The sequence below is a fragment of the Molossus molossus genome, unplaced genomic scaffold, assembly GCF_014108415.1.
Source record: "Molossus molossus isolate mMolMol1 unplaced genomic scaffold, mMolMol1.p scaffold_m16_p_14, whole genome shotgun sequence".
In the NCBI taxonomy this organism is placed as follows: domain Eukaryota; kingdom Metazoa; phylum Chordata; class Mammalia; order Chiroptera; family Molossidae; genus Molossus; species Molossus molossus.
In genome coordinates, this window is record NW_023425349.1 from 20,486,336 (window position 1) to 20,513,890 (window position 27,555).

At 45.6% G+C, this 27,555-nt stretch overlaps 1 protein-coding gene across 6 annotated transcripts in view; it reads left to right on the forward strand.

Moving 5' to 3' along the window:
* SUSD1 (sushi domain containing 1) overlaps window positions 1–27,555 on the forward strand; it is a 147,511-nt gene that overhangs the window by 10,969 nt on the left and 108,987 nt on the right. The window contains exon 1 of one of the 6 annotated variants that reach the window (XM_036261801.1): window positions 14,945–15,102. The exons of 2 other annotated variants lie outside the window; for them this stretch is intronic. In XM_036261801.1, coding sequence (XP_036117694.1) covers window positions 14,997–15,102 — 106 coding nt within the window. In that variant the 5' untranslated portion in view covers window positions 14,945–14,996. Of the gene's footprint in view, window positions 1–14,944; window positions 15,103–24,693; window positions 24,788–25,231; window positions 25,496–27,555 lie in introns of those variants that run through there. 3 more of the 6 variants (XM_036261797.1, XM_036261802.1, XM_036261800.1) reach the window with 3 other exon arrangements.

The following is a 27,555-nucleotide window of genomic DNA, read 5'->3' on the forward strand; positions in this document are numbered from 1 at the left end:
TACTTAGAAAATTATTAATTAAGATAATTCATTTCATATAATAGTTATCAGGTCAGTAAAAAGTTTATAACATTTGTAAATCTCTACCTAATTGGTAATTATAGTCCTTTTTTAACTGCTATTTTTTTCACTTAGGACTTTCTGTCTTTTTCTCTTCAGCTGTCTTGCCAGAGTATTTTCAAAGAACCTGCTTTAAAAAAAAAATCCATGTTTTTAACTTTATTGAGGTGTTATCAATGTAACACTGAGTGTACTGGCTTGCCATAATATGCCTCGTGTCTTATGCAGTGTAGATGGTACATTTTCTTTCTTTTCAATTCTTTTTTTCTTTATTGATTTTAGAGAGAGAGGAAGGGAGAGGGAAAGAGATAGAAACATCGATGAGAAAAAAGAAAAAAAGAAACATCGATGAGAGAGAACATTGATTGGCTGCCTCCTGCATGCCCCACCCCCACCCCCGCACTGGGGGTTTGGCCCACAACCCGGGCAAGTACCCTGATTGGGAATCAAATTGGCAACCTCTTGGTACATGGGTTGACGCTCAACCACTGAACCACACCAGCTGAGCTGGATTGCACATTCTCTTTATTGATTTTTAGAGAAAGGAAAGGAGAGAGAGAGAGAAACATCGATGAGAGAGAACATCGATTGGCCGCCTCCTGCATGCCCCCCACACACACACTGAGGATTTGACCCACAACCTGGGCAAGTACCCTGATTGGGAATCGAACCAGCGACCTCTTGGTGCACTGGTTGATGCTCACTGACTCATACCAGCTGGGCTGGATGGCACATTTTCAAAGTCAGGTCTGCCATTACTCAGTTTACAGATCCAGAGGTTCAGACAGGTCAGCTTAGCAAATGAACATTGATGGGCATGATAGGGTGGTGTACAAAATTGGGTCTCTCTGACACACGGGGAACTGCTCCATCCCTACATTCTCCAATGCACTTTTTTACAGAAAAACTTTTTTGTGTGCAACTGACTCAGAGTTGTGTCACTTAAACCCTTTTTGAGGCTTTTTTTTTTCCTGGCCAAGACTGATTATCAGGAAGGAAGAATTCCCCCCACCCCACCCCAGAGTTTCACAGAGGAAATTAGGGTCTACCCCAGACACAGGGAAAGTCAGCCTAAATTTATCAACTGCAGCTGGACTAGATGAGGTTGGAATTTGTTTTTCTTGGAAGCCAACCTCAAAATCCATCCTTTAGCAGCGGTTCTCAACCTGGGGGTCGCGACCCCTTTGGGGGTCGAACAACCCTTCCATAGGGGTCACCTAAGACATAACAGTAGCAAAGTTACAGTTATGAAGTAGCAATGAAAATAACTTTATGGTTGGGGGTCACCACAACATGAGGAACTGTATTAAAGGGTCGCGGCATAAGGAAGGTTGAGAACCACTGCTTTAGAGCATCATCAAGATGAACAAATGAAATGACTTTTTAATATCAACTTGAAGAGTCTAGAAATGGATTTTGTTATAAATGCCTAAAGGAGCAACCAAGGTTGGCATTTGAGGCAAGTGAATATTTCTTTGGCCACCCACAAACTTCAGTATGGAACTGGAGAAATTTATACGAATTTGGCATCAGCATTGAGACATTCCCCAAAATAGGCAAATAAATCGCTTGTTTTCAACTCCGCCCTTCATTGACCTGACAGCCTGCAGTCTTCAGCAACCTTCCAGGGACTCTACAACTTAGTGCAGCCACACCAATTCTTTCTCCTTTTCTTCTTCCCTCCAGTGTTCAGGTTCTCATCCCCTCCAGGGATCTCACTCCATCCAGGAGCCATTATCTTTATCCATTGTCCATTCTCCCCTGCTGCTTCCGCCTCTATTTGTTCTACTGGATTTCCCTATCAGCCTTTTAAACAAGGAATAAAATCCCCAATGCTTCTTTGCCTACCTTTCTATTTCTTATCTTCCCCATTCACAGCCCTACTGCCAAACAGAAGTGTCTTCCCTGCTTCATCTTTCTACGCTCCTCAAAGCCACATCCTTTCTGCCACATCGTAAGAACTAAGAAAAATCACAACATGCTCTCAGATAAAAACCTGAACTCCCCTTGAGACAAAGAACACTTGCTTTGTGTTTGCAGTAGGAACTGTAGCACAGATGGTACCAAACCTGCAATACAGATAACAGCCTTTGGCAAATGTGTGCTGAGCGCCACTTTGGTTGGACAGCTTGTCCCGAATGCTTTCTCACGCGCCTGTCAGCCTATCCTGTCCCACCCGGCTCCCCCATTCTGAGATTCTGATATGCGCCCTTCCCGCCCTTTGGTTGAGAATCACTAATCTAGAGTAAACATTTAGGGAAATAATAATTCCTTCTTTCTTCTAAGTAGACTGTGGACCCAGACTTTCGGCATTAGGGCAAGACATCGGGGAAGTATAGACGACTAGCATGCCAGGCGACCTTTTTCTCATGATGGAAATGTCATTGTCATGTTTCTCTTTTAATTTGTGACTACAAATGTAGGTCATCACCCACAATCGCTTGCTCTTCTGGTTACCAGCCACTATATAAATAACACAGCTACATGTAATTGAATTTCCCAAGATTGCAGACCTGTTGAAAGGGAAGCTATCCTTTATTTCGGAATAGCGGAGATAAAACCTGGAGATGTGACATCCTTGGTGAGACCAAGGTGAATTTTTTTTTCCATCCCCATTTATCCCCTCTATGCCCTCTTCCATCTCCCCATCCCCCACAATCACCACACTGTTGTCCATGTCCACAAGTTCTCTCCTTGTTTTTTATTGCTCAGTCCCCCACCCCCACCCCCAACACATCCAGTTGTCCCCGTCCCTGAGCTGTCTGCCTGCTCTCAATGACTCTGTCTCTATTTTGCTTGGTGGGCAAAGCGAATTTGAAGCTAACTCCTGGCTCTAAACTTGGTTAGAGGGAAGATAACTGAATAAGAATTTATGAAGCATTGTAAGAGGGGGTTTTATACAAATCCCCGAGGAGCACAGTGGAAGGAAGGAGCCAGAATGAAGTCTAGGAGAGTCTAGGTGATGCTGTGGTAACAGGTAAATTCTAAATACCCACAGCTTCCAACAAGGAATAAATGTTTTTTTTTCTACAGGTGGGACAACTATCTTCCATATTTTAGCTGTATCATCTAAAACACATGGTCTCCAGAGTCCCCTCAGCAGGGAAAGAGCAACGATCCTTACATGTCCCTGTTCTTGAATGCCTTGTCTGACGTGACACATGGGGCATATTGTGCAATGTAATTGCATGATTACTTATACTGAAACAGCAGTTGTGTATCTGAAATTCAAATTTAATAGGGCATCTGTATTTTTATACACCAAATCTGGCAACAGTGAAGGAAAGCTTATCTGACATTTGTTAGTCGTTGCCACCCCCAGCAGCCGGGATGGATGGGCCCTGGCGTTTCGAGCTGCACGGCCACCAGACACTTGCTGACGTGTGGATTCTGCCAGGGCGGGCAGAGCAGAGCCCAGGCAGCGGCCAGAAGACCACAGCTGTCGGAGGAAATGCAGGGTTGCTGGTGTGGCCAGGAGAGCTGTCTCTGCTCTGACAGTCCCGCGGGAGCTCTTCCCAAGGCCAGAGCCTCCCATACGCCTGGCCTGGAAGTTCTGGGCTCCTAGGGTCACAGCTGGTCCCACCAGCCAATTGCAGAAGAGGAGAGGGCTCCTTCTGGGCACTGTGTCTGCCCAGATGTCCTCATGGCCACCATGCATGAAGCAGGGCACATGCGTGGCATTGTTCTGAGACTGTGCCTTCTGTATGAACTTCTGTCAGAGGCACAGGACCACCTCTCAAGCCCCCCTGTGGCAGAACATGCAGGTTTCAGAGCACGCGCCGGCAGGCCTGCCCCTGTATTTGCAGAGCCTGGGACAAGAGCGCACATACCTCACATCGAAAAATACACCTTCCTAAATAAAAACATTGGAAAAAAAAGAAAGAAAAGCTCTCACTTTTATATGGCTGAAAGTTGACAGGCTATAAAAGATGACTGAATTTAATTATGCACATGTCTGGGTGTTCTGTTGCAAAGCCAGTGATGTTTGGATGAGTAATAAAGACGCATAATTTACAAGATTTATATAGGCATTCCATAACAGTTGGGTTTTTGTGTTTATTTTAGCAAAATTATGTGAGCATTAAAGATTTTCACATAATTTGTATTATTTTGGCAGTAATCATCCAAAGCAGAGGTTGGCAAAATTTTTCTATGAAGAACCAGACAGATAGGCTTTGGGGGCCATATGGTTCCTGTGCAAACTACTCAGCTCTGCCACTGTAACGTGAAAGCAGCTACAGACAACTTTATGTAAATGTTGAGCAGCATAGCTGTGTTCCAATAAAACTTTATTTAGAAAACAAAAACAGGTGGTGGGCCAGATTTAATTGTGCAGGATTAAAAATAAAACGTAATTGGGTTCACAAGGCACAAAATTTGAACATATTTGATCAAAAACAGTAAATCAAAATAAAAGTGTAATTATCTAGATACATTTTTCAAGACATTGTCTTCTAAAATATTCAAAACCCTCTTAAAATTAAGAGTAAAATCCAAATTATGATTAGTTAATATTAACATTTTAAGTCAAAATCATTTCAATCCGAAAAGAATGGGAAGAAAACAGACAAATATACCAAGTTCCTCAGGACCCTCAGACTCCTGGTCTGAGCCCAATAAAAACTGTTTCTCCAAAAAAAAAAAAAAAAAAGTTTCATAATTCACCTGTATTACTTTTATAATCAGATGATGAACCAGATTATAAAATGATGTGCTTTTTGCATTAATAAATTTAATTTTTGAGAATACGTTTATAATATGCAGGGCCCTCTGAAAAGTGGGGTTCAGGGAAGGGGCATCTCTTGCTATGATTAAAGAACATCCTGGCTTAGAGACATTTCCTGGGGAAGTTCTGTGAGAGCATAAAGGCTTAGAGTTGGGCACAGGCAGAATTTTTCTTTTAGCTTCCTTTCATTTCTGACTTTCTTGTCTGAGTGTCCATAGCAAATCTGACACCTCCGACCATTAGCAAATTAATTGATGTGCATTTTTCTGCGAGAAGACCTTTTCTGTCTATCTCGTGTTCCCTGTTGGGTCCCCATTTTCACCTGTGGTAAACATGCCCATCTTTTAGGCTCTGGTGTGCAGGCCTCCTCCAATGATAACTTTCCTTATCTTGGCAGCTGGAAGGCCCTTTGAGGCCCCATCTGCCTTTGTTTAAGCCAGACAGAAATGCTTCCTAAAAACAGGTTGATCTAGAAGCCATGGTCCTTTCTGTATCTTTGCAGAGGCTGTAAATATATTGTGTCCCCTTGGCCGGTACCTCCCTTTTAAACCACCCTAGGGAGGTCCTGGGAGCTAGCCCAAGGTGACTTCAGGCTCATTATTCCTGGGTGAGTGGAGGGTTGTCCTCCAGAAAAGCCACTTCTAGTGCACTCTGAAGTCGTCATGTTCTGAAAGACCAGAGGGTACACCCGGCATTTAACAATGTAAAAGGTAGCGGGTATGTATTTAAGATCCCACGCTTGAGTTAGAAAAAATTTGAGTGTGTTACAAGGGTTTATTATCAGGACCTGCAGGAAAAGATCCACTTGATTCTCCACTGCTCAGACTATTTCCAGAGTATTGTGTTTAGCTAGGGGTATAAATAAACTCTTTGGAAAAAAAGAAGTTTAAAACAACAACAGAAAAGGGAGTCACCCAGAACAATGAGAGACTCAAAGCGACATCCTAGAATGCCACGTGCAGGGCAGGTCCTGCTCAAATAAGGTGTGATGTGTGAAAGGCATGCTAGTTAAATTGAGAAGGAGGGATTCTGCAGCCAGCATGTTCACAAGCTACAGGAGCCCCTGCTGGCTTTACTTGCCTACACCCTTTACCCTTCGATAAAACATTACCCTGGCCCTGGGCAGTTTGGCTCAGCGGTTAGAGCATCGGCCCGCAGACCAGAGAGTCCTGTGTTCGGTTCCTGCTAAGGGCACGTACCTCAGTTGCAGTTTGTCCCTGGACCCATGGAGTTGTGTGGGTGGTAGCCAGTCGATGTGTCTCTCTCACATTGACGTTTCTCTCTTCCTCCCTCTTTCCTTCCTGCTCTATCTAAAGGTAAATGCAAAAATGTCCTTGGGTGAGGATTAAAAAAAAACAAAAAACTGTATTTCCATCGGGAACCTGTCCTCCTCAGCTTGACCCTGGGATTTGAGTGAGGCTGACCCCACACTGAGGGTGAGCCCTGGTGGCTCTAGGCCAGTGATTTTCAACCTCTCAATCTCATGGCACATAAAGTAATTACTAAAATTCTGCGGCACACCAAAAGATATACTTTTTGCTGATCTGACCAAAAAATAGGTATAATTTTTTTTTCATTCACACCAGATGGCTACTGTGTTGGCTGCTGTCATTTTTAAAATTTGACAGTCTAAGGGGAAAGTGGTCAGTGCCCATGACTAAAGAGTCAGGTATTGCATGTTTTAAAAATTCTTGGTAGGCCCTTGCTGGTGTGGCTCAGTGATTAGAGTGTCGGCCTGTGCACTGAAGGGTTGAGGGGTTGAAGGTTCAATCCCCGGTCAAGGGCATGTACCAGGGTTCAGGTTCAGCCCTGGCTGGGGCATGTGCGGGAGACAACCAATCGATGTGTCTCTCTCATATTAATGTTTCTCTGTTTCTCCCCCCCCCCCCACTCTAAAAATCAATGGAAAACATATTCTCCAGTAAGGATTAACCAAAAATAAAAAAAATTCTTGGTGGCACACCAGTGTGCCTGCCACAGCTCACTGGTTGAAAATTGCTGCTCTGGGCTATTTCTTGATCCTGTTATCCAGTGCAATGGTGTAGCTATGGGCTTTTGTCCCCAAGGGTAAATAGGCCCAAGGCTTTGTGTCACTCTTGGGGAAGAGAAGCTTTCTGTCCTCTGGATCTGAGGCTGAGAGGATACTGAAGCCTATCTTCTCGTGGTGAGGGGAAATTGGAGACGGCATTGGGCAGAGCTAAGAGGAGGAGCTGGGACCAGCAGCACTGTTTGGGTCAGGTCACGTCACACCTAAGTCAGACCTGTCGGGGCACCTTTTTGGCTGCGTGAGTCAATACAGTCCAGTTTTGCTTTGAACGTTTTGGATCATCTTACATCCCTGAACCAAAAGTCTCCTAAATAGTACACAGCAGGGCTATAAAGGAGGGATTTTGAGAGCAGCTGGTGGGTTGGTGAGCTGGAGAGCTAGCCTGTCTGCAGGGCCAGCTGGCTTGATTTAGATGATGTGTGACAACCTGTGTTTTATGAGTATCTAAGGTTTGTGGCCTGTCAGCCTGATACTGTGGCTGATATTGGCAAATTGTATTTAAGAAGTAGCTACCATGATGTGAAAGAATAATTTGATTTAAAAATTACCTGTGAGTGCTTAGGGTTTATTCTACAAACCTGCCAGAGAAAATCAAAGCATAAGAAATCTTTTGAACTGGTTAATACGTGCTTCCTCTTCCATTACCCCTTTGGCACGGAGTCAACGTCTTTCTCACTCATCTCCATTTTAAAACAACTGTGTGAGCAAGTCAGTGCGATGTGGGCATCATCAGAGCCCTGGAGACAGTGTGGGAGACAGGCATCTGGGGACATATCATTTAGTAACCACCAAGCTCTTGAATGAACAGGAAATGAGACATGTAGGGAGATGACTAATCTGAGGCTTTTCTACATCAGCTTACTCCAAGGATGTGCAACTGAGCTGAATATTAACATCCACTGGCAACCTAAGACTGACAATGACTGACTCCATTCCTTTCCTCCTGTCCCAAATAGGCAGAACGCTTACTAGGTACCTGGAGTTTGGCCAGATACAGGATGGCTGGTTAATGTGGCACTCTCCATGACTTTGAGCAACTCACAGTCTAATGGGAAAGACAGACAAGTGAGGGCTACGAGGGACGTGTAGGGGGACTTTGGAAGTAGAAATGTACGCTTAATATTTATGTATTTCACTGTACGTAAATTGATTTTCTTTTTCTTTTTCTTTTTCTTTTTTCCTCACCCGAGGACTTTTTTTTTTCCATTGTTTGTTCAGGTAGAGTGGGAGGGAGAGAGAGGAACAGAGAGAGAGAGAGAAACATCGATGTGAAAGGAACACATCGAGTGGCTGCCACCCGCACAACCGACCAGGGCCGGGGACAAACTGCAACCGAGGTACGTGCCCTTAGCGGGAACCGAACCCGGGTCTCTCTGGACCGCAGGCCGACGCTCTAACCGCTGAGCCAAACCGGCCAGGGCTGATTTTCTTTTTAATAGGAAGGAAAAAAGAATCACTTGAAAGCAGTACTGGAAATTCAGGCAGGGTATTCTTTTCAGAGCACCAAAATAGAGATGATTTGTGCGAGATACAAAGCAAATATGATCAGATTACATGAAAGAGCAAATACATGTACAACCCACAAAAGCAGAGAGTATCTACAAAAAAAAATGAACTTTATCCTTGAACTTCAGAGTAACCTCAAGTTCAGAGACAGCAGGGAAGGGAGAAGGAACTGGTATGATTTGAGCTGGTAATTAATTCATGAGGGGCAAACATCTGAACCCATTTTCTGCATTAGAAGTGGCTACTTCTAAATCTTGTCCCCCAAGTGAAAATTTTTTATTTATTTTTTATCCTCACCAGAGGACTTTTTTTTCATTTATCTTCAGATAGAGCAGGAGAGAGAGAGGGAGGAAGAGAGAGAGAAACATCAATGTGAGAGAGACACATTGACTAATTGTGACCCACAGAACCCCAACTGGGGCCAGGGACAAACTGCAACCAAGGTACATGCCCTTAGCGGGAACCAAACCTGGGACTCTCCGGTCTGCAGGCTGATGCTCTAACCACTGAGCAAAACTGGCCAGGGCCCAAGTGAAAATTTTAAGTAAAGCTTACTGCTTATCAAATAAGATGAGAGTCATGATACCAGAAGCTCCCAGAGAAGGCCCTGGAGCTGGAGAAAGCAGCCACTGCCCAGTGTTCCTCTCCCACCCCAAAATGATTAGAGCTAGGACCTCTGCCACCAAATTTACTGTGAAGAAAACAGGGATTTTCCTCTGGGCTGGAGAACTATATCCAAACTACAAATTCTAAACATAGGAAACTTTCACATAAAAAAAAAAAGAAGAAGAAGAAGAAGAAGAACAGGCAGTCACAATCATGAAACACCTGAGGAAAACCAGCAGAAGACTCATTCAGTTCTATAAATAAATGATCACTCTCCTGATGAAACAGAGGTAAGCAGGAAAGAAAATAATTTTAAAATATGATAGTTGGCGTACTCAGAGGAATTCAAGAAGTTATCACATCTACAGAAATAAAAAGCATTCTATGAAAGAAACAGAATTCTTGGAAATTAAAAGCATGATTGCCCAAATAAAAAGTATATCAACAGATGGACTGAAGAGCAGAATAGGCATGGATGAAGATCAAATTAGTGAACAGGAAGATTGAGTTAGGGTAGTCTTCCACATTCAGTAAATAAAGGCAAAGAAGATGAAAAGAATACGATAAATACTGAGTCAGGAAGGCTAGAGGCAAGTTTTTAGAAATTGCCTACCATAAATTCCAGAAGAAATACATAGAAAGAATTGAGAGAATGACATAATCAAAGAAGCAAAGAGAAAAAAGTCTCTGCTGAAGAAAAGCTCAAATCTATAAATTGAAGAGACCAGTGAGTGCTGGGAAAGAATAATGAAAAACTACATCCTCATGAAATTTCTGAACTCCAAGGATAAAGAGAAAATCCCCAAAGGTTGGTGTGGGGATCATGAGAGACACATCACTGGAAAGAAATTCATAACCAAATTAGCCTGTGATTTTCATCCATAACGCTAAAGCGGGAAGACAAAATTCAGAGAGAAAATAATTTTAAACCCAGAAATCTTGACTCCATTAACCTCTCCTTTAATTATTTTGAATTCAGAATTCTATATTCAGTTCATCTATAATTAAATTATGAGAGCAAAATCAAGATATATTTGGACACGCAAAGATTCAGAAAGTTTACCATCCGGGCATACTTTCTGAAAGAGATACTTGAAGATGTACCAGAAAAAGATGAAGAAAGAGGAAGAGGAGGATATAGACACAAAAAACAGCAGCAAGCAAAGAAACCAGTAAAACCTATAGCTAAGTCCATCGAAAAATAATTGAATAAAGTGTATTTTGCAGATTGCACTGTTTGTCAAGGTCAACATGGGTCTTCACTGTCAGCTGGTATTTATCAAGGAAAGTCTAGCTCAATCAGCCCTCACAGCTGTCCTGGGCTTCCTCAGCAATTGTGTTGGTCATTGCTGGGTGTGCCCCACTTCTCTTCAGGCCTGTGGGTGGCTGCAAGGGTCCTTGAGCTGATTGTGGGTCCGGAAATGGGCTGTCAGCAAGGCTTCCTTTTAGGGTTTGTGGGACAAACGGACCAACCGCTGAAGTTTCCTCAAGTGAGGCAGGTGACTGTATGTTTGTGTGACAAATTGAGGGACAGAGCCCTAGTCTCACTTGATATTTCCACCTCCTGAGGTCAGGGGAAGGACTGGTGAATACTATACCAGCTGCTCCTTGAACTTGAGTCTGTTGGAGTGTCTAAAATTTGGTCCCAAATCCGAATCTTCTGCTCCTCCAGCTTCTGCTGGTGATGTCAGAGGGTGTCTGAGTCCCAGCAGAGTACACTTACCAGTACAAAGTGAGGAGGGATGGCATTTGTGTGAAAATGGAGAGGGAGAGGGGACTTACATGCTCTACTGAGCTGCCACTTCCCATTCATGTTTGTTTTGCTTTTCTGAGAACACTGGTGTTTTGGGTGGGCTACAGGTCAGATAGCACTTCTTCTAGCACAGCCATGTGCAGCGGCCAAGAGTGTATTTGCTACCCCAGTTCTGCAGACTAACTCCAGGCAGAGGATTTGGTTTGTGCCTCTGGGGAGAAGGAGAGTAATCCTATTGTTTCTCACATGGTAACAAGATGTCTGAGAGTCATTGAGCATCCAAGAATGAGAAGCCTACCTTGACTTGACTTAGAGACAGTCATCAGTAGGGCATTTCTCTCTAGAGACAGGGCCCTGTGTCAGTCTTGATAAATCTACTTGAGATGAAGACTCCATTGTGGGAGGGTCAACGTGCTCCTTTCATGTCAGCTAGGGAACAGATGTGTGTGAGCGTGAAGTGGGATATTACAGAGGGCCTCGCTTTTATCTATCAAACACACAATTTTTCAACCAACATAATTCAAAGGCTTCAAACATTTTCCCCCTGAATTTTAAAATTTTTATTCTTTTCAAGGTCTTCAAGCATTTAAATCATTCTTGTTAATGCAAACTTCAAGCAGTGAGTTCAACACCAGAGTATATCAAACTCATTACAATGAGATATTCAAGCCATCCCTGAAATACTCACATATAAGCAATTTATTTACAATTGTAAGCCTGCTAGTGATATTCTCAAGCCATCCTCTGGAAAAGCTGTACACCATTTCTGGTCAGGAGTTGGTGACCAAGCAAGGGATTTTTGCAGGAAAGTTCCAGGATATTTGGTATCCAGCCTCCCTGTTCCCTTTTTCTTCTGGCCTTGTACCCAGGTGGGAACCCACTGGGCAAACCCCTTAGAGATACTGGACTAGTGTTCACCTTCTGTTTGCCTGTCCTCTTCCTCCCCACCCTTGGCTGCATCAAGGCCACTAAGGGCTCTCTTAGAACCCCATCCACTTAGTGTTTGGGAGATGGGGCTTTCCAAGGGAACTTTACTGTAATTCTGATTGGCTAGGATCCAAAATTGATTTGGAAAGTCCTATATGTTAGTGCCAGTCTGGTAAAATAAAAATAACAATTGGCAACTACATTTTTTTCATGGACTATTATTATTATTTTTTACCATTTAACCATTTTTAAGTGTACAGTTCAGTGGCATTGAGTACATTCTCATTATTTTGCAGCCATCAACACCATCCATCCACAGAATTCTTTTCATCTGGTAAAACTCAAACTCTCTGCCCATTAAATACTGACTCTCCATTCCCCTCTCTCCCTAACCCTTGGCAACACCCCTGTTTTCTATGAACTTTACTACTCTAAATGCTTCATATGAATAAACGCATACAATATCTGTCTATTTTTTAACTGGCTTATTTCACTTAGCATAATGCCCTCAAGGTTCATAGTAGCGTGTGTCAGAATGTTAAAGCTAAATAATATTCTATTGTATGGATATACTTTTTTTTTTTTTTTTTTTTTTTGGTTAATCCTCACCTGAGGATATTTTTTCATTGAGTTTTAGAGAGAGTGGAAGGGATGGAGGGAGAGAGAGACATCGATGTGAGAGAGACACATCGACTGGTTGCCTTCCACATGACCCAGACCAGGGCCAGGCATCGAACTTGCAACTCAGGCACATGCACCTGACCTGAATCAAATCTGAGGCCCTTCATCCAAGGGCTGATGCTCTAACCACTGAAAAAACTGCCAGGGCTGGATATACCTTTTTTAATTCTAGTGACAAATACTGATGAGGAGATATGTTTTCATTCTGTGATTCCACGAACTCACTATTGGGTAAGAAGCAATTAGTTTTTCTTACAAAACATATTTGTTTGAAAGCAAAAAATGAGCCAATAAAAATAATTCATGAGCCCTGGCCAGTTTGGCCCAGCGGTTAGAGCGTTGGCCTGCGGTCTGGAGAGACCCGGGTTCGGTTCCCGCTAAGGGCGCGTACTTCGGTTGCAGTTTGTCCCTGGCCCTGGTTGGTCGTGCGGGTGGCAGCCACTCGATGTGTCCCTTCACGTCGATGTTTCTCTCTCTCTCTCCCTTCCTCTCTCTCCCTCCCACTCTATCTGTACAAAAAAATGGAAAAATATCCTCGGGTGAGGATAAAAAAATAATAATAATAAATAATAATAATAATTCATGAAACCCACACAATCTAGAGTACAATGTTTAAAGAACTGGTAAAATATGAAGTTTCAGAGGAAAAATATATACACATATATTAAGTCAGGAATGCTAAATTAGCTAATAGATGCAAAATTGGTTTAGTGGTAATATCATATAGGACAACATCTAATTATTAGGTTTCTCTTCTTTTCACCTGGCAGAAGTCACTTATATCTCTACTGGAAAAATTAATTTGCATTGCTATGGAAAAGAGTTTGCATTATCATCAACTTTCTGCAAGTTAACTTCTTCTACCCCTATGCAGTTTTAAAATAGACTCATAGAAAGTCCATCAAAGGCACACAACCCTATAGAATCAGATAATGTCCAGAAGGGCTACCAGAAAACACCCAGCACCCTACTGAAAAGACAGGCAAATAATCTCTTTTGCCTGTTTCTAAGTTTTGGACAATTTTTCCTAACATCACACACAAAACTATTTAAATTTACTTATTTTGCAGGAGGGCATGGTGGAAAGAGGAGATACAGGTTGGTTTAAAATCTTATTAAATGAATCCATTTTTGTTGAAAAAAAATTACATGATTTCAAAGTCCATGAAGAACCGAGTTGAACAAAAACTTTGTCTAAATAACAGGAGATAGGCTGCCATACCCGCACTGACCATCTCCTGTTCCTCAAAGCAGGCTCTTATCTTTGCTGAACAACAACAACAAAATAATTAGTAAGAAAGCCTGTTGCAAAGGAGGCCAGGAAGTTTATTTTTAACTACTTCTTTTTAAGGCTGCACAAGTTTAGCCCTTATATGGGTGTGCTCATCGGTGGTTAGATTTAGATCAGGCTCATGGCGGAGAGAGACAGCAAGTGAGGACATGGGTGAAGTAGTGAGGGGCCCCCCCTCTCTTGGACAGACCCACAGACATCACAAGTTCAAGCCCTCAAACGGGAACTTATTTCTTCTCCCCTGCAGCCCCAACTGATAACAACTGCCTTTGGGTCTCTGTCTCAGTGACTCCCACCACCATCGGTCCAGTTGCCCAAACCAGAAAATTAGGTGACATCTGTTATTTCTCTTTCCTTCTCCTCCATTACACTGGTCATAAAGTTCAGTGCATTCCACCCCATACCACTCCCTTGCCCCTTCTCTCCGTATTCATTGCCAATGCACTGCCCGGACCTGTCCTCCACTGCTTGGATTCCTGCGGCGGTGCCAGAGTGGTCTCCCTGCCCCAGTCCCAACCCCACAGAGCGGACTCGGGGAGACTCTCCGGAGGAAGTCACGCAGCTTAAAGCCTCAGTCACAGCTTCTGGGCAATCCCCCTTTCTTGGTTCATAAGGTCTTATTTATCCTGTATCTTAATGCCTCTCTCCAACCATCTAGAATACAGTCTTGTCACTGTCTCTTTGCATCTGCCTTTCTCACCTGCTTGGTTTCCTCTCCCCCTTTCTTCCCTTCCTCCGGGGCTTAGCTTACTTCCTGGAGCAGCAGGAGCCCCTGCCAGCCCCTCCCCTACCACAACTCGGTCTTTAAGGTCTTGTCACCCGGTCAAGTTTGTCGCCCCTCGGTCGCCTCGGCGGCGGCTTCTCCCTCTCCCATCCTGCGCTGGGAGCTCCAGCCACCTCACTCCAGGTCCCTTGCACTTCCCCAAGGCTCCCGCTCCTTCTGCCCCTCAGCACGCTTCCCCTGCCATCCCGGGGGTGCCTCCCTGAGCCCCGACCGGCGTGCGCGCCACGTTCGCTTCTCAGACTCAGGGCACGACGGACGTTTCCTTCTGGCACAGCCGGGACCCTCTGTTCAGCTGTGTCACTAGCTGCCGGGTGACTGTCCCCACTTTTGGAACGTACGCGCCGAGAGGGCCGGCCCCTGTCGTTTTGCCCGCTGTGTGTCCCCAGGGCCACCGCGCCTGGCAGGTGCACACCAGAGGAGCGAGTGAATGAATGAGCTGCTGCTGGGGGCGCAGGCCGGGCCCCGCCGCTTCCCCCGGGCCCCGCGGCGCACTCCGCTCCCCAGCGCGTTGCCGGAAGCGGCCGGGCCGGCCCCCTCCCCGCGGCGCCCGCTGCCTTATCTCGGCGCCTCGGGCCCCCGGGGGAGACGCGGGCACGCCGGGAGGGACGCGGCGGCATGGGCCCGGGGCCCCGGGGCACGGGGCGCCCGCCTCGCCGCCTGCTGCCGCTCCTGCTGCTGCTCGGCCTGGCCCGCGGCGCGGCTGGAGCGCCGGGCGCCGACGGTGAGTGCGGGCGGGAGCGGGCGCGGCACCGCGGCCCTGGGGCCCTGGCTGGGCCTCCACGAGCTCGAGCTCGGCGCGCCCCGGCCGCTTCCCCGCCCCGGGCGTGGAGCGCAGGTGGGGCGGCTCCGGCCGTTGGGGATCAGGAAGGCGGGGCTCAAAGAAGCAGGAGGGGCGCCGCGCCCGGGCTTCCCGGTCCCCGCCCCAGGGCGGGGGGGACCTGCTTCGAGGTGGCCTTGCCCGCGCCCCCAGGGACCGGAGGCGAGGTGGGGGCTGGGCGCGAGCGGCGCCGGGGAGCGCGCGCCGGCGTGGAAGGGCGTTCCGGCCGCACTGTCGCTTCTGGCCCGCTGTGGCTTCTGCACAAGTTCTAGACCCGAAGCAGTTTTCTTTCTACCTTTTACTTTTTTCACCTTGATGAAGACCTAGATGCTCATGTGGTGAGGAAAAAGTGTAAGGAAGGTTACAGGAAGAAAGTATTCGTTTAATTCGTTCAACAGGTGGTCCTCTTTCCCCCCGTGATGAGGTCTTCACGCGGGGCCTCACCGAGTTCCTGTTCTGGGGGAGACAGACAAGTAATCCGTTTCCAGGCAGTCGGAGTAGCGCCCCCAGCCCCCCCCCCCCATTCAAACGCAGTGTTTGCATTCAGACGTGTAGAAGAGGTGGAATTCACCCAAACAACTGTAAGAGAAGGCAACAGACCATAGGTGCTTTGAGAAGGTAAAAGGTGGGGGTGGTCAGAGGAGGGAGAGATTACTTCTAGCTGGGGGATTCTGGTGGCCTTATGGATGAGGTGATATTTAACCCGATCAGCAAGGATTGGTGATACTGGGATATGGGAAGATGAGGAAAAGGCTTCCCAACTCAGAGCAAAGGGCCCAGTGATCTGTCCACAAATATGTATCGAATGAATGAATTCCAGACAGAGAGGCCAGGACAGGAAGCAATCCCAGGCACAAAAACAAGGGGCCTGCAGTTCAGATCGACTAGTATGTAGGAGATGGTTGGAGAATGGGGGTGGTAAAGCAGACCTGATTTGCCCTGGCCGGTTTGGCTCAGCGGTTAGAGCATCAGCTTGTGGTCCAGAGAGACCTGGGTTCGGTTCCCGCTAAGGGCATGTATCACGGTTGCAGTTTGTCCACGGCTGGGTTGGGTTGTGTGGGTGGCAGCCACTCGATGTGTCCCTTTCACATCGATGATTCTCTCTCTCTCTCTTCCTCTCTCTCCCTCCTACTCTATCTGAACAACAACAAAAAAAGAAAAATATCCTCAGGTGAGAATAAAAATTAATTAATTAATTTAAAAAAATAATAAAAGCAGACCGGATTTAGCCAGAAGGCAAGTGTGCCTTAACTGGCAGACCAAGGCATTTAGACTTAGTTGCTTCTGGGCAGTGGGAAGCCACTGGAAGTCATTGCAGGTTTCTAAACAGAGAGTGATATAAAATGTGGCCATAAGGAAACCCTCTAACTTCCTTAATAAAACCAAACACTGATCCTCAAGTGGAAGGAAACTTCTATGTAAGAAAAAATGGGGGATACTTTGCAGCTCAGACTCCTGCCCCCCCCCTCAATTTTCTTTATCCTGGGGTCCCATCACTGATGGGAGTTTCTCAATGGATCACCCTTCTGAAGTGGCCATTTTTGTATGTCAGATGCTGTGGTAGGCTTTCCAACATCCTTCCCTAACTTGGCAGTGTGCATAAAAGCTTGTAGGTGCTTGGAGCCTATTTCAGAATTTTTTTTTAACGTATAATTTCTTAATTGAATTTATTGGGGTGACATAAGAAAACATAGGTTTTCAGGTGTACAGTTCTGTAATACATCATCTGTACATTGTATTGTATGTTCACCATCCCAAGTCAAGTTACCACCCATCACCATTTATCCCCTCTTTACCCTCTTCTACCCCTCAAAATGTGTTAAGACTCTGTAGCCTAGGAAACTGTCCAATGTAGTCCCATTGAATTGTTGGGTTAAGATTGTTGGCTAGGTATCTGTCTGCAACGACTTAAGGGGGAAATAGAAGTCAGGGTTGCCTGATTGAGCCTTCTCTCCTTATGTAGGCATTCTCACTTTGTTTATAACCTTGGAGAATCTGATTATTAAGGGCAGGTTTCCTTACAGTGGACAGTGTAGGGAATGACTGAATGCCCAGAGCCGTTGAGGAAGTTGTTGCAATAGCTGGCCTAGGAGTTCTGAAGACTGGCTCCACAGTATGACAGCAGGAGAGGAGGACTGAATGAATGTAGATGATAAGGGGGAAGTGGAACTGGAAGGACTTACTAACAGATGGGAAGGTGCAAGGGAACAGAAGATGAAAGATGACAGTAAGGGTTGGGGACTTGGATCTCTGGTTCTATAGGAGGAGCAAAATGATTTGGGAAAAAAGATGATGAGGTGCTTTAGATACCCTGAACTGGAGGTGATGTTCGGGTTTTTGGATGAAATCAATAGGGAGTTAAGACTGGGACCGTAGATGTGTGCAAATGATGGAGACTTTGTGGTCAGGTGGAGCCTGTGGTAAATAAGAGTAAGAGGATCAAGGAAGATTCTTGGGGAAGATCAAGTTTAGGTGGTAGACACAGGTAGAGGCGAAAGAGCAGCAGCCACAAAGGTAGATGGAGGACAGGTTAGCAAAACTTCAAGGAAACTATGGGAGAAGACGAGGGGTGGAGATGGAGAAGGAGGCTTTGGATTTGGTGACTCAGGTCAGTAGTGAGCCAGCTCCAGATGAGCAGTGAGTGTGAGGGTCAGATGCAGAAGGCTGTAGATCAGCAATTTTCAACTGGTGTGCTGCTAGACTTTTTAAAACACACAATACCTGACTATTTAGTCAGGAGCACTGACCTCTTTTCTTTAGATTGTCAAATGAAAAAATGACAACAGCCAACACACCAGTAGCCATCTGGTGTGAATGAATCAAAACTATACCTTTTTGCCCTGGCCGGTTTGGCTCAGCGGTTAGAGCGTTGGCCTGCGGTCCAAAGAGACCTGGGTTCGGTTCCCACTGGGGGCACGTACCTCGGTTGCAGTTTGTCCCCGGCCCTGGTTGGGTTGTGTGGGTGGCAGCCACTCAATGTGTCCCTTTCATGTCGATGTCTCTCTCCCTTCCTCTCTCTCTAAAAAATCAATAAAAATATATATTTTTATAAAAGGAAAAATTGGTCTACACATGGGAAAGCTTAGTCTCTGGAAGAAGGATGGAGAACCACTTGTCCCTTCCTCCACAGCTATCTCCTTAATGAGTCTATTCATATTTCCAAACCACTCAGTTGTCCTCCCTCCCTGGAAGCCCTGTGGTATTCTCTAGTCCCTTTTGCAGCACCAGCAGCACCATGCCCGTGCCTCTGTACCATATTTGTATGGGACACTTACACACTTACTATTTACATACACATTTCTATGGTACTCTGTACACTTACACCAGTGGAATTGTTTGCTGGACTAAGAGCTCCGTGTGAGTAGGAACTGTGGCTTGTGTTAGGAACCTGGTCCAGGAAGAAATGAAGACCTCCCAGATGAGAACAGAGCTTACTGTACCAAGAGTCAGCCACTATCACATTTGTCAGAGACTCAAAGGCAGGTAGAGGAGAGTAAAGCTTTCTAGTGGAACAAAGGGGAAGACTTCAGATGGGCCCTAGTTTCAGGATGTTGGCATGGAGAGGCTGCAGGGAGCTTACCCCTGAGACAGGCTAGTAAGCCAGGACAAGCAGAATAGGGAAACCGAGATAGATAAACAGCAGTTTGCAGCCACCTAGTAAATCCTATCTTCCCTAAACCAAGGACACTTAAGAGTAAATGGTTTGTACTTCTTCCCAACCAAAGGGTAAATAGCTTAAGTCACCCTACTTGGGGAGATAGAGAGCAGAAATCCAACTAGTGCCACTTGCCAACCATACCGAAGAGCAGATGACATTAAGAGAATAAATTTCATTTTGGCCAGCAGCGTAAAGCTGATGAATATTCCACTGAGATTCTTCCCTGAGACCTCCCCTAAACTCCCAGTCTTTAAAACCCTCAAAACCAAAGGTCCCAGTGCGTGCTCTCCCCCTGGGAGCACAACTGTGCCTTTTCCCTCCTTCTCCTCCTCCCCTTCCCCCACAGTCATGCATCTCCTAAACTCTAAGGGACCCCAGGAGACTTACAACCAGGGCAGCAATGGGCAACAGCAGTTCGTCCCAGGTAAACCCCCTGAACCTGTCCCCAAGGCCTTTTTCTCTGTTCTTAGCCAAAGCAGCTAGCCCGGGCTTATTTGCCCATCTTGTCCCTCTCCTGTTATTCTAGGCCCTTCCTTGTTTCACTGTCCCCAGCTTTAATAAATGTTCTCTAAAATTCACCCAGCCCTGGCTGGTTTGGCTCAGCGGTTGGAGCGTCGGCCTGCGGTCTGGAGAGACCCGGGTTCGGTTCCCGCTGGGGGCGCGTACCTCGGTTGCAGTTTGTTCCCAGCCCTGGTTGGGTCGTGGGGGTGGCAGCCACTCGATGTGTCCCTTTCACGTCAATGTTTCTCTCTCTCTCTCTCTCCCACTCTATCTGAACAAAAAAAAAAAAAAAAAAAATTTCACCTGGACTCACACTGTGAAATATTTCCTACACAAAGTCAAGAACCCACACACTACCTGCTGGCCTTAGGCCGACCCTCTAAAAGCCAGGTCTCTTTTCTGTAACACTACCAGCAGGAGTCCTCTGTGACTGGTTAGGGGATGCATTTGGCTTTCTCTGATTGGTCTTAAGTTGGAATACTGGGGGTAGCGCGGGGGAGCAAAAATTAGGGAAGCTGGCTGTTATTAAGTCCTGACCATTTGGGACTGATTGCTACAGAGGTGGTGGTTTGACTTCCTGGACTGATTGCTATAGATTGTGGGTCAGAGTTCTATTTTACATATGGTCTGGCCATTGTCCATTCTCTCACTAGTTACATTTCATTGTTACAAAAAATGCTTCAGGGAGGAGAGAAAAGGGGAGCTAAAGTCAGATGGCCTGAGTGTGAGGAAAATGTGAGAGCATAGTTGGTTGAGTAGGAGGGTGTTGGTTGATGGTTGGGTGGGGTGTCAGGCCTGAGGGGAATGGAGAGGTTAGGAAAGGAAAGGGTGCGTGGAACCAGTCAGTCCTGTTTCTTAACCTTTCTCTGGCATTGCTGAGTGTGGGAGTGGCAGGGGGACGCATGGGCTCAGGCTTGGCTGGGGTTTGGAAGGCCAGAAGGAGAATGGAGGCCTTGAAAATTTGAGGGGAGCAATGGTGGACAGGGTTGGGGAAGATGTTCTATATAAAGTGCACCTGTCTTTACTAATCATGCATTTCACAGGCTTGGTCTTCACTCTGTTATCATGAATCACAGCAGCTTATTCACCCTTTAGAGTGAGGGAGAGGAGGAGAGAGGAAAATGGAGGCAGTGGATTGTTTTGGAGTGACTTACATTGCTCAAAGGAAGGGAGCAGGATTAGAGCCCAGGAAGCTTGCCACTGCGGCCTGTCATTCATCCCCAGAGACTTGGCCCTGCGCACATCCTCGGTCTTCTGGTCAGATCCTAAAGTGGGCTGCTCAGGTTTCTGCAGCCTGAGATACCAATTGACCTAGTGGCTTCAGCTCTGCAGAGGAGACAGAATGAATGAATTGCCAGATTAAAACAAGTATATAGCCTGCTCAAGAATGAGACAGCCTGTTAGTGGGCGACATGTGGGACAGGAACCTAGGGTGTGGCCTAAATGTAGGGCTGCTTACCTCAAAACTCAAACCATTGAAATGGGGGCACTAGGAAGGGATTGGTTCCTGGTACGGAGGTCAGGGGTGGGGGCCCTGTTATCAGACTGAAGGGGTCCATTTGCCTTCATGCATCAAAGCCCAATCAAACATGAACAGGATTTTGCAGCCAAGAAAGTGAGGGTTTATTAGTTGAGGAAATAGCACTAAACCTGGAGTCACAGGTGAGCTAGTGCTCGAAAGACTTGGCTCCTGATGGCTCCCAGGGGATGGGTTATATAAGTGAAAAATTATTAATCATGGTGGGCAAAGAAGTTGGGGTCCTGGGCTCTACTGATTCGTTGGGGCCAGCATAGAGAGTAAGGAGTATAGTTAGTTGATCATTGTTTTAGGTCCTGATGTCAACCCTGCATTGTTCTGTCTGGTTTTATGAGGATGTGGTCTACTTTCATGGGCCTGGGGGCTGAAACACAACTGAAGTCAAGATGTTATCTTTAGCTTGATGGAAACTGTTTTCTGTGGTTAACAGACTTGAGGTTTTGTTATTAAGATATTTTCTTTAAATCCTCATCCGGGGATATTTTTCCATTTATCTACAGATAGAGTGGGATGGAGGGAGAGAGAGAAACATTGATGTGAGAGAGATACATTGACTGGCTGCATCCCACACAACTCTGACCAGGGCTGGGGACAAACTACAACCGTGGTACATGCCCTTGACCGGAATCAAACCAACGACTCTTTGGTCTGCGGGCCAACGCTGTAACCGCTGAGCCAAACCAGCCAGGGCTATTTTAAGACATTTTGATACTCACCTGAAGCTGGTGTCCTAAGGGCTTAATGATTAAGGAAGGGAGTGGGTGGACAGAGAGGAGAAGGGCCATGTTATAGAAATGGAGTTTCTGTGCCATAACAGCTCTATTGCAGGTTGATCTTGGTCAAATGGGAAAGTGGAGAGAAGAGGGCAAAAAGGCAAAAGGAAGCTGAGGGCCCTATAACCATTTTATGGGAGAAAAGGTTATGGGTTCTTGATAGGCAATGTCAGTCTTGGGTTGGGCTGAGCATTGAAATATAAAATGGCCCTGGTCATTTCGGCTCAGCAGTTAGAGAGTCGGCCCATGTACCAGAGTCATGGGTTCGATTCCAGTCACGGTCACATACCTCGGTTGCAGTTTGTCCCCAGCCCTGGTTGCGGTCGTGGAGGAGGCAACCAATCAATGTGTCTCTCTCACATCAGTGTCTCTCTCTTTCTCCCTCCCTCCCTCCCACTCCATTTGAAGATAAATAAAAAAATATCCTTGGGTGAGGATTAAAAAAAAGAAAAAAAAGAAATACAGGATGGTTCACATTGCCCTGCAAGGATTCCATTGTTTGGAAGTGTAGAGTGCTTTCTGTCTTGGACGATTTTAAAGCAGAGGCTACATTTTTGCTTGTTTCTGTTAGGAATGCTGGAGAGGAGAGTATATAAGGTGTCTTAGATTCCTTCCCTCTCTGGAATTTGATGCAGTCTCTTAAGAGCAGTGCAATTTTATGTCATGTTGCAGAAGACTGGAGATGCTTTCTCTTCCAGAGGGTGGTGTCCCCATTGCTTATTTCCTCAGGTCACTTCATCAGTTTCCACGTGTCTTCATAAGTTTGAGATTCAGGATCTCATGAAGGTTGTGCTGTGGATTTGTTGGTCTACCTGAATGGCTGGGGATCAGATTAAGATTCTTATTTAGGCACTCCATTTGTGCTTTTAAACTACCTTCTTCCCTTGGCAGCGGACAAAATCCCTTCACTGTATTGTCCAAGTCCACCTGCTTTTATTTCAGAAGGGGCTTTAAGTTGTTGCTTGGTATTGAAATCGGGAGTGAGAGGAGCTTGCTCGGGCTGGCAGCCACCGTTCCCTCCGAGGTGTGGGTTTACTTGGTGTGTGGTGGAGAGGAGGGAGGGGTGAGCAGTGCTGAAAACCCCAGGAAGCTGAGTTCCAACTTCTGAGTCAGGTATTACCCAGGAGGCTGGGAGGATGTGGGGAAAGCAGGGAGTGATTCCATCACAGGTGGGGAGAGGGCCTTGTCCCCACCTGTTGCTCGTGGGAGTGGAATTCTTGCGATAGCCTGAGTTAAATAATTTTCTGAGATTCTATGGGAGAACAAGTGATTTATATTTCTGTGGAATTACATTTCGGAGTTTCCGAGGTCCCTTTTACCCACCAAGGAAGAAGTGTAGCTGTAGATTCAGTAGGTCTAGAATCAGAGTCAGTGTCCAGTGTTTTCGTTCCGTGTTGGGACAGTCCAATTCAGCATCAGGCTAACTTAGCTTGTGTTCCCCGCTGCAGTCCAGCAGTCCATTGCATTGGGGCCAGCAGGGCCATATGGCTCTGGAGGAAACGCAGGCGAATGCAAGGAAGTGGGAACAAGAGAGCTCTTTGAGCCAAGAGCACCAAGAGAGTTTATTTGTTTAGGGGATTATGTATTCCCCAATTTTTTCAGGCTTGCAGTTGCCATGCTCATCTGGCCAATGATCTCTGTTCCCAGGTGTGACTGACAGGCACTTTCCCTAAGCACCCTAACTTCACTGCACATGCATCTGTCTCCCCTTTGTTGGACTCCTTCGCCCAGTGATCTGCAGGGAATGGTCTGGTGGTTCCCTGGGGAGTGTGAAATTGCAGCTTCCTGGTGAAGCTGCCCAAATGGCCACGCTTATAATGTCTGGCTTCCCTTTTGCTCCTTTCCTATTATTAATAACTAGCTAATTACAATGGTATTGATTATATAAAATGAGATATTATGGTTCCTGGAGTATCAGCCCCATGAACAGATATGTATCTGTCCATAAAAAATTGTTGCTTTTTGGGGTTTTTCATCATTGCAGTTCTTTATCACTCTCTTTATTAGCATAATTGGCTAGCTGTCATTTATTCATTAATAAAGAATTGTTGAGTGGTTGTTATAATAATGTCTAATACATTCTATTTGCTTTACATGTATTAACTCATTTACTCTAATTCTCAACCATATGAGGTAGGTTTGTTATCCTCATCTTATAGATTTATAGGAAACAGAGGCACAGGGATTGTCAAGGATTACACAGCTAACAAATGTCAGGGTTAGGACTGTAGACCAAGTAATCTCTCTCTTAACCCTGCTTTGAACCACTGTGACCAATACCAGGCACTGCATCTTGCGTGACTTGTTTCTGGCAATAGTGACAGTATCTATGAAAAGAGACATAAATATTCATGTAAATTATCTCAGTCTAGTGCTTTAGAGCTCATACAGCATTTATATTTCTTATTTAATCCTCACAACACGATCTCCATCTCAGACTGAAGTGGAAGACTGGCAGTGTAAGATCATAGAACCAGGGAGCAAGAAAGAAGATGCCAACCTAGATCTCATCCTCTCTTTTTTGGATGTGGTTAAAACTTAGTTCCTGCAGCGTGGAGAAGGGAAGTGAATCTAGCAGGACAGCCCTAGCTGGGAATACAGTAAAAATAATAAAATACTCGTCAGGCTCTTCCTTCTCGATTTTGGAATCCCCGCTCTCCTGTCTCTCTGCTAGTACTTCTAGGCATCCCTGGGGTGGGGTGTCCCTCACCGCTGCAGTCACCTCCCTGCTTTCCTGAGCAGTCTGCTGATGACAGAACTAAAGTCATCCTTGACCTGGATGTGAAGCTGCCCTGGACAGAAGTCCCGCTCAGGTTATAGCAAACGCATAGCGATCTTTCTGTTGGCCTGGAGAGTTCCCCTCGCTGGGGCTCTTCTCTCCGGCACACTGGTCCCAGGGCTATGCTTCGCATCAATCTAGACTTGGTCAAAGACTTCTTCAGTATTGCTGTTTCCTTCCCCAGGAGTCTGACCCAAGTCCTGAGGTTGAGCTAGACCTGCAACACAGCTCATAGCGTGGTCCACCTGGCAGCTTGTCAGAAATGCAGATTTTCAGACCCCACCCCACCCCCACTGAATCAGAGTCTCTGGGGATTGATTCTGTTTTAACAAGCTCTCCAGGTAGGGTGACTGTCTTGATTTGCACCAAATTGAGGGTTTTCCCTGGGATACAGGACTTTTTTTAAAAAATCCTCACCTGAGGATAGTTTTCCTTTTCCATTGATTTTCAGAGATGGGAGGGAGGGAGAGAGAGAGAAACACTGATGTGAGAGAGACACACCGATTGGTTACCTCCCTCAAGACTCCGACCAGGGCTGGGAACGGAACTGCAACCTAGGTATGTTCCCTTGCTCAGGATTGAACCCTCAACTCTTTGGTCTGAGGGCCGTCACTCTAACCACTTAACCAAACCATCCCGGGCAGGCCTTTCAGTATTAAAACTCAGACGGATTGGTCACCCTAATTCCAGATGAATCTTACCTGAGCTTCGGGCTGTTGAACAATGACACTGTGTGTGGTTAGCAGCCCCCTCCCTCCCCATCTCCCTCTCCATCATCTAGTTTTGGATTGGGATTGTGCTCCCTGCCCTTTTCTTTAGGACAAGAGGCTGCTTGGTCCTTCAAGCATTGAGAACTCAGAGGGCCGCCCTACACGGCCCAGCAGACTATGCTCATTGTGGCTGAATGAGAAACTTGGGCTGAGGCCCCTCTTCCTCTGGAAACCACTTTCTCTTCTGCAGGTGGGCTGAGAAGTCTTTGGTACCCTGGCATACATCTTGTCTTTTTGGCCAGTGTGGGGAACAAATGTTTATTGAGCCAAACATACCAGGTACTGTCCTTGGGGTTCCACTTATGCTAAAGTATTCTTAATGAGTCATTAACACAGGTGTCCTGAGGATGAAGTGTCAGAACATTAGAGGGAAAGGACTTCAGGGCCATTTAACCCGCTGCTCAAATGTGGCTCACCTGGGAGCTTGGGGGAAATGCAATATATAGGGCCCCACCCTGGTCCCACTGAATCAGAGACTGGGTTTAACAAGGTCCTCAGGTAATTTGAATGCATTTTAAAATCTGAGAAGCCCAAAGCCCTTGTTTTACAGATGCAGAAACCGAGACTTGGGGAGATTAAGTGATTTGCTAAAGGTCACACATGAATTGGACTCAGCTAGTTTTAGGATCCAGTTCTGACTCTCAAGTCCAGCCCTTTCTTCTACCTGGCTGCTTTCCTACAGGGCCATGTTTTGTCTGTCTGGTGCTATCTATTGAATGAACCTGAACTTAATTAAATTTATTTTAAAATACTTAGGTTCTTTCCTTCACTAATTCAGATGGGACTGCCTTTAATTTATCTGAGTGGGTGGTACTACTTTGCTTCTTAGTTTCTTGTGTGTGTTTGTTAGATTCACTCAACAGTTATATGAAGTAATCTCTTTCCACATGTTAATTTCTGGAACTGGATGTATATAAATGCTGCCATCTTTATAGAGACAAGCATATCATATTAAAAAAAACAAACATGTTACCATTTTTGGTTGATTTTATTAGATGGTGTTTATATCTATTACTGCACTGTACACACGCACTGGGGAGAATGTTCATCATTTTATGTTTAATCACAGCTGGGTCTGTGGACTTGACTGGGGATCCATTATTTTAAAAGTACTCTCAGAATTTTGGTCACATGTGATGATAGATTGACAGTGCCCTATGGAACTGTTTTAAAAGATGTGTTAAAATGTCAAAATGATACCCGACCAGTGTGGCTCAGTGGATTGAGAGTCATCTTATGTACTGAGAGGTCCTGGTTTGATTCCCAGTCAGAGCACATGCCTGGGTTGCGGGCTCTTTGCCCAGTAGGGGGCGTGCAGGAGGCAGCCGATCGATATCTCTCTCTCACATCGATGTTTCTATCTCTCTCCCTCTCTCTCTAAAGAATCAATCAATACAAACATATATATTTTTTTTAATGTCAAAATGGTTACATGCATTTAGCCCATATTAGTGAACATTTAGGTGAGGGGCTCATGCTCACTTCAGCTTTGTCTGTTGTCCCTGTTACCAGGAATTTTTCTGGTCCATTTTCTTCCCATTGCAAAACTTCATCTATGCTGGGGTTAGTGAGGGGATCTGGGCATCTAACTACTCCTTAGGCATATTTTCAGGCAGTTCCATGAACTTTCAGGCCTCTCCCTTATGCTTGCCTTCTGATGTACTCAGTGACGCCAATTACTGAGTTTTTTAAAGTTGGCTGTTCTTCTCTCTCAGGCAATTCTCATGTGTCCACTTCTTCCACTTTCTGAAATATTGTTGACATTCTTCGTCTGCTCTTATCTTCCCTCCCAGGACTTGTACCTTCTGAGTCCTGGAGGTCATTTTGAGGGGGTAGGGTGGGGTTGAGAGTCTATTAAAATCTGTGGTATTAAATCTGAAAATCTTTCATTTGTAATTTAAAGAAATGTTATATGTATTTTTTTATTCTGAGCTCTTTCTTATTCCTAAGTTTGTAGGTGTTCTTTCTTTTTTTTAATCCTCACCCAAGGTCATTTTTCCATTTTTTGTTCAGATAGAGTGGGAAGTAGAGAGAGGAAGAGAGAGAGAGAGAGAAACATCAATGTGAAAGGGACACATCGAGTGGCTGCCACCCGCCTGACCAACCAGGGCCAGGGACAAACTGCAATTGAGGCATGCACCCCTAGCGGGAACTGAACCTGGGTCTCTCTGGACCGCAGGCTGACGCTCTAACCGCTGAGCCAAACCGGCCAGGGCTGTAGGTGTTCTTTTTATAACCCCCTCACCTGTCTTACTTGAGTTTTGATTACTGACCTTTATGATGCACTGACTTTGGAAAAGAAATTGTTTTTAATGAATTAGAATGTATTTTCTAATTTT